Here is a 7,482-nt window from a genome sequence, read left to right as displayed (position 1 = left end):
GTGACAGCTGAGCTCTGGCTTCTGGCCTGGCCAGGGCCTTGGGGGAAGAGGAGCAGGGGTGGGGTCTGAGAGGGGCCAGCGCTGGAAAGAGGCTGCGACCTCACCCTGTCTGGGTGCCCCGAGTGGTTCCCCTCTTTTTGTCTCCCGTGCAGACGGCAGAGTGTCCGGAGGGGGAAAGGATAAGAGAGGGGAGATTTCAGGCTTTCGTATTTATACCAGCATCCCCACTCTGAACTCAAAGAGCTGTGTTTTCATCATGACAGAGACAGACAGAGAGACCCAAAGACACACTCAGATATTTAATATAAAAAGGTCTGAAAATGTCTCTTTCCTCTGTCATTCAAGCACCTCTCAGCAATGGAACCAACATCCCTGCAGTCTCACAACCATCCCAGGACCCACAATCTGCAAGTGCGATTTGCTTTTCACCTCATCATCCCTTCCCTCCCTTCAAACTTCACTTACTGCGTTTTAGCGCAACCTAGATACAGATCATGCAAAGACATCGTCATAAGAGCAACGTTACCCACTTTGGTCCCTTTGACACTAACCGGGATGTTGAGAGGCTGGAATTGCTCTGGGCCCATTGGAATGATTTTTAGAGTAGGGGGGCGGTGCCCCCTTATCCCTCTCCGTGCCCCCTATACCCCCTTGAGTGGGGCCGGGAGCAGGGCCATGGCTCTGGGAGGGGGGGAGTCAGGACACAGGGGTAAGGGGCATGAGGCTGGACGTGGAAGCTGATGAAGTCATCCACATCCTACTGGCATTTGCCCCCTGCCATGGCCTGCAGCCCGTGGAACCCTGGGGGCGGGGGCAGGGACAGAACTAGGTCAGCAACAAGTAGTGCTCAAAGATCACAAGTCTGCCCCCCACCCCTCCAATAAATTTACAGAGTTTACCAAGTTCGAGGGCTTTTTATCTGCCCTCTGGATTTGCACCTTCCCAGGGACACCGGGAAGAAGGGTCCTGTCACCTAGAGCCTGAGGGCGTGTGGCCACCGCCAGAGCAGGTGTCTGACCCACAGCATCCCTGCAGCACAGCCAGGGCCTGGGCAGGAGGCCTGTGACGGGGGAGGGACAGACTGTGAACTGCCCGGGCATCCCACAGACGCTGTTTGTGCTTCCCCCAGGCCCGCAGAGTGGGGTGAAGTGTTTTCCTTTCGCCTTCCCCATTGTTTCCTGATTTCTTTTATTAGCTGCTGTTTAGTAAATTGCATTTGTTCTGGGGTAGAGACAATGGTCAGGGAAGCGTCCAGAGCGGAGGAAGTGCCCCAGAGTGGGGACGCTCTAGCCCCTGTCCTGAGTGGTCACAACCAGGGTGGGGGACGAGCCCCACAGGAAGCCTGGGCCCAGCCGTGTCGGGGATACAAGGACTGTGCCACACAGCAGAGTGGAAGTGGAGCCCTCGGGGTCAGGCAGGCTCTGGGTGAAGGGCGCGAGGACTCAGATTTTTCTGCTATTCGATTCCACCCAGGGGGTGTTTAAGTCAGGAAAGTTCCCCCCAGTAGCGGGGCCATTTCCCCGCTTACCTCTGCGCATCTTTACTGGATTCCCCTAAAGTTCAGTAAGTATTTTAGGAAAATGTGTCACCCATTCCCCCCGCTAGATGGAAGAGGGTCCCTCCCTTCTGTCCTGAGAGCCTGGGAGTGGAACAGGAGCCGGACCCAGAGATGCTGCAGCGCGATCCCTTCAGCGCTAGGACCCAGGAGCAGCCGGGAGGCGGCTCCGGGCAGCGAGCGCTGGGCTCCGGCCCGGCCGCAGGAAGTGACTCGCAGCCGCTGCGGTGACTCTGGCTCCCAGGCTCCTGGCGAGATCCCCGAGCCCCGGGGGGCGGCTGGTGCTGGGAGCCCGGAGCCCTGGCTGCAGCCGGGAGAGGGGAATCTCCAGCAGGGCCCTTCCCGCTGCTCCCCCCCCAGGAGCCTCTCCCAGGGCAGAGCCCCCAGCCCGGCCCGGCCCCTGCCCCGGGGGCCCCGCTCGGAGGGAAGGTGAGAGAGACCCGCCCCCCCCCGGCACCCCCGGGCTGCAGGGGGAGGTTTGGCCCCAGGCTGCTCCCAGCGGAGCTGGCTGCGATTCCCGCCCGGGGCCCGGGAAAGCTGCCGCCGGGATCACGTTACCTCCCACCCCTCCCCCATCCGCTGCTTTGTTTCCCTGCCCCTGGCCGCGCTGGTGCGGACGGAGGCTGCAGCTCAAGGAGATGGGGGCGGGGAACCCAGCCTGAGCCCCGGGGGCAGCCTAAGGAGATGCCTGACCCGCTCCCCACAGGGGCCCTGCACCCACCTCCGCACTCAGCTGTGACTCTCAGCCGGCCTGGAAAACAGAAGGTTTGTTGGTCGCTGGGAACACAGCGTAGAACAGAGCTTGTTAGCACAGAAATCAGGAGCTCTCAGCAAAGTCCGTCTGGGGGGGAATCCAGAGTCCTGAGCCCTGGACTCTTCTCCTGTGAGTCCCAAACCAGGAGGAAACTGAGGCACACACATGGTATTCAGAGAAAATATTAAGAACATTCCTGCTTCATCCCACCCCTCTGAGAGCAGCCCAGGGGCACTTTCTCCAGTGGCTGGAACCCCTCTAACCACACCAGCCCCTGAGCCTGCAGGTGATGGAGAGACCTGGGGAAAGGGCTGGAGCCGGGCAGGGAAATGACTCTGCACAAAGGGCCCCTTTTGCGGGACCAGCTGGGGAGTTTGGCCTACAAGGGGAGGGGCTCCCTGCGTTGGTGAGTCCCAGAGCTGCTGCCCACAGTGGCACAGCTGGGTTCAACCCCTGTTAGCAGTGTCAGTGGCTGAGCTGCCTGATGAGAGCAAAGGCCCAGGGCAATGGGGCAGTCGCCCGTTCCCCCAGGGCGAGGGAAGAAGATAAAAGGGAGAGCGGAGAGACTGGAAGGGGCTGCTGGAACAGGTCAGTGGCAAGTGGGGGGAAGAGGAAACATTCCCCCATTTCTGAACCAGGACTCTGCCCTGCTCCGTGTGCTGGGGGGACAAGGAGCTCTCACCTTCTCCCACCTCCTGAAGCCTCCTGGCTGCTCTCAGCAGGGTGGGGGTGGGATTCTGTTTCTCCAGGCCTCTCCCCCTCCTCCCCATGACTAGCAGGATTGTGGCTGGAGCAGCAGGTGCTGAGCGGGGGACTCTTCTTGTTTCAGATGCTGGTGACCTTCGAGGATGTGGCTGTGTATTTCACCCAGGGGCAGGGGGTTCTGCTGGACCCCGCCCAGAGAGCCCACTACAGGGACGTCATGCAGGAGAACTATGAGACAGTGACCTCGCTGGGTAAGGGATTCCCGGCCCCTTGCATATTGGAAGCTGCAGAGGGTCTGTGTGTCTGACACCGCAATGAGACCAGGGTGTCAAAACCTAAGGCACAGGGGTTTAACACTGAAGCTGGGTGTGCGCCACAATTCCCCTCACCTCCCCAGACGTCTGCCTTCCCCAAGGGGGCTCAGTGACCATATTCCCCAGCAGAGCACAGGGACAGGTGCTGCTCACGGAATGTCCTTTCTGACAAATACTCCCACTTTCGGAGAGACGCTCTCAGTCCTCCACACACCCTGATCTAATCTGATTTCACTCCCTGCACAGGATTCCCCATTCCCAAACCTGACCTGATCAGCCAGCTGGAACGAGGGGAAGAGCCGTGGGTTCCCGATCTCCAGTCCTGTGAGAGAAGAGAGATTCTGAGAGGTGCCCACACAGGTGAGGACTGACACAGAAACCATCTGGTGAATGAAGGAAAAAGTTGAGAATCCCCAAAATGAGGTATCAGTAAATGCCCTTAGTTCCTTCCTCTTCTCACCCAGGGCAGGGCAGCAGGCAGCAGATGTCACTGACATCGCTTCCCACATGTCCTGTTCACTGCCGGAGTTTCCTTTCCTACTTTCCTTCTTTTTAAAAGTTTGGGTGGGAAGTGGAGGCAGAATCCAGTTGCTCCGTCTGTGCAGCTTTAGTATGTTGGGTTTTCCCTCGGTGCTATTCCTCTGAATTTCTCCTCAGCACAATGACTCCTCTTTGGATTGTGTCTCCCAGCAGGTGATGAGACAGTGAGTGAGACCGAGGAGGGGAATCAAGAGAAGGAAGTTCCTGGGCACGGAGAATCACAGGGGACCTTTTTGGGAAGAGCTGCAGGGAATTTTTCCCAGTGCTGGGAACAGGGAGATGATGGGGAAAATTGGCGGAGGTCAGATAGGCTTCCGGGAAACCACTCAAGGAAGCAAATGGATAAATCTATTATATGTGGGGAAGGACACAGCGATCCCACAGCCCGACAGACAACCTCCAAGAAAGACAAAAGCTATGAATGTCCTGGTTTTGGGAAAGGAATCGTTCTGAGACCACAGCTTGTTACACCTCAGGAAATCCAAACTGGAAAGAAATCACTTCAGTGCTTGGACCGTGGAGAAAGCTTCAATAACCGCTCAGATCTTAATAACCATGGGAGAAGCCACACAGGAGAGAGACCCTCTCAGTGCCTTGAGGGCAGGAATTATTTAAATTTGAAGTCAACACTGATTACACAGGAGACAGTGCACACTGGAGAGAGACCACATAAGTGCTTAGAGTGTGGGAAAAGTTTCGTATGGAGGTCAGCCCTACTTAGTCACCTGGCAATACACACTGGAGAGAGACCCCATAAGTGCTTAGAGTGTGGAAAAAGTTTCATACAGAAGTCACACCTTGTTGCACATCAGGTAATCCACACTGGAGAGAGACCCCATCAATGCTTAATCTGTGGGAAAAATTTCATACGGAGGTCAACCCTTCTTATACATCAAGCAGTCCACACTGGAGAGAGACCCCATAAGTGTTTAGACTGTGGGAAAAGTTTCATATGGAGGTCAGGCCTTGTTTTTCATCAGAGAAAACACACGGGAGAGAGACCTCATAAGTGCTTAGACTGCGGAAAAAGTTTCATAGAGAGGTCAGACCTTGCTAAACATCAGATCATCCACACAGGAGAGAGATCCCATAAGTGCTTAGACTGCGGAAAAAGTTTCATAGAGAGGTCAGGCCTTGCTAAACATCAGATCATCCACACAGGAGAGAGATCCCATAAGTGTTTAGACTGTGGGAAAAGTTTCCCACAAAGATCAAATCTTATGGAACATAAGATAATCCACACAGGAGAGAGATCCCATAAGTGCTTAGACTGTGGGAAAAGTTTCACACGGAGATCTGCCCTCATTAAACATGGGAGAATCCACACTGGAGAGAGACCCTACAAGTGCTTAGACTGTGGGAAAAGTTTCACATAGAGATCTGCCCTCGTTAAACATGGGAGAATCCACACTGGAGAGAGACCCCACAAGTGCTTAGACTGTGGGAAAAGTTTCATACAGAAATCAACCCTTCTTATTCATCAAAAAATCCACACAGGAGAGAGACCCCACAAATGCTTAGACTGTGGGAAAGGTTTTATACAGAGATCAGCCCTTCTTCATCATCAGGCAATCCACACTGGAGAGAGACCCCATAAATGCTTAATTTGTGGGACAAGTTTCATACGGAGGTCAGACCTTGTTAAACATCAGGAAATCCACACTGGAGAGAGACCCCATAAGTGTTTAGACTGTGAAAAAAGTTTCGTACGGAGGTCAACCCTACTTGCACATCAAAAAATCCATACCGGAGAAAGACCCCATAAGTGCTTAGACTGTGGGAAAGGTTTCATACGGAGGCCTGACCTTGTTAAACATCAAGCAATCCATACAAGAGGGAGACCATAAGAGTTAAGAAAGTGTGTAAATGGTATTGGGACCATTTCAAGAAATAGAGACTAGAGCTTTGAAATGTAACCTGGTGTTGTTAAGAAATTGAAAGAAGATAGTAGTGCTGTTGATTAATTGCAATTAACTCAAGTAATTAACTTCAAAAAAAATTCATCGTGGTTAGAAATGTTAATCTTGATGTTAAATAATAGAAGAGCAATTGGAATTTTTTTGGATGTTTTTCTACGTTTTCTTATATATTGATTTCTATCACAACAAAATAGAAAGTGTACAGTGCTCACTTTACATTATTTTTATTACAAATATTTGTACTGTAAACATGCAAAATAAAAATAGTCTTTTTTCCAATTCACCTCATACAAGTACTGTAGTGCAATCGCTTTATCAGGAAAGTGTAGCTTAAAAACACAGATTATTTTACTTACATAAGTGCACTCAAAAATAAAGCAGTTAAAAACTTTAGAACCTAGATGTCTACTGTTCATTTTCTGCCGATCACTAAGGCAAACAAGTTTGTTTACATTTATGGGGGAGAATGCTGCCTGCTTTTAATTTATGATGTTACCGGAAAGTGTGAGAAGGTGTTCACATGGCATGTCTGTAGCTGGCCGTGCAGGTATTTATGTGCAAGATATGCTAAACCTGCCTATGTCCCTTAATGCTTCAGCCACCATTCCAGTGGACATGCTTCCATGCTGATGATGCTCATTTAAATAAATAATTAATTAATTTAATTTGTGGCTGAACTCCTTGGAGGAGAATTGTATGTCCCCTGTTCTGTTTTACACACATTCTGCCAAATATTTCATAATATGGCAGTCACGGATAATGACCTATCACATGTTCGTTTTAAGGACACTTTCACTGCAGATTTGACAAAACGCAAAGGAAGTAACCATCTGAGATTTCTAAAGGTAGCTACAGCATTCGGCTCACTGTTTAAGAATCTGAAGTACCTTCCAAAATCTGAGAGGGATGAGGTGTGAAGCATGCTTTCAGAAATCTTAAAAGAGCAACACACTGATTGGGGAAACTACAGAACCCGAACCACCAAAATAGAAAATCATTCCTCTGCTGGTGGCATCTGACTCAGTTGATGGAAATGAACACATGTTGGTCTGGTCTGCTTTGGATCGTTATCTATTAGAACCCGTCATTAGCATGGAGGCAGGTCCCCTGGAATGGTGGTTCCAGCAGGAAGGGACACATGACTCTTTAGCGCATCTGGCACATAAATATCTAGCGACGCCAGCTGCAATAGTGCCACGAGAACGCCTGTTCTCACTTTCAGGTGACATTGTAAACAAGAAGCGGGCAGCATTATCTACTACAAATTGTAACCACACTTGTTTTTCTGAGTGATTGGCTGTATAAGAAGGAGGACTGAGTGGAGTTGTAGGCTCTAGTTTTATATTGTTTTATTTTTCAACGCAGGTATTTTTTGTGCGTAATACTACATTTGTAAGTTCAACTTTCATGATAAAGAGATTGCACTACAGTACTGGCACTTGGTGAATTGAAAAATACTATTTTGTTTTTTTACAGTGCAAAAAAAGGCATGGAGAATGGCGTGGATTGCACCCTCAGCAAGTTTGCAGATGACACTAAACTGGGAGGAATGGTAGATATGCTGGAGGGTAGGGATAGGATACAGAGGGACCTGATGAGGTTCAACAAGGACAAGTGAAGAATCCCGGACACTGCTACAGACTAGGGACTCAGTGGCTAGGCAACAGTTCTGCAGAAAAGGACTTAGGGGTTACA

The 7,482-nt window shown here is 51.0% G+C and overlaps 1 protein-coding gene across 1 annotated transcript; it reads left to right on the top strand.

Moving 5' to 3' along the window:
- The first annotated feature begins 1,938 nt into the window (after positions 1-1,938).
- LOC123346009 (zinc finger protein 501-like) lies at positions 1,939-7,277 on the top strand. The gene is made up of 4 exons (XM_044983191.1): positions 1,939-1,984; positions 3,139-3,265; positions 3,575-3,688; positions 4,019-7,277. The coding sequence occupies exons 2-4, from the start codon at positions 3,139-3,141 to the stop codon at positions 5,242-5,244; spliced, it is 1,467 nt and encodes a 488-aa protein (XP_044839126.1). The 5' UTR covers positions 1,939-1,984; the 3' UTR covers positions 5,245-7,277.
- Positions 7,278-7,482: the final 205 nt, after the last annotated feature.

This window comes from Mauremys mutica, chromosome 12, assembly GCF_020497125.1.
Source record: "Mauremys mutica isolate MM-2020 ecotype Southern chromosome 12, ASM2049712v1, whole genome shotgun sequence".
NCBI classification, from domain to species: Eukaryota; Metazoa; Chordata; order Testudines; family Geoemydidae; genus Mauremys; species Mauremys mutica.
Note: the sequence above shows the minus strand (reverse complement) of the source record. Positions and strands in the feature narration are given on the sequence as shown.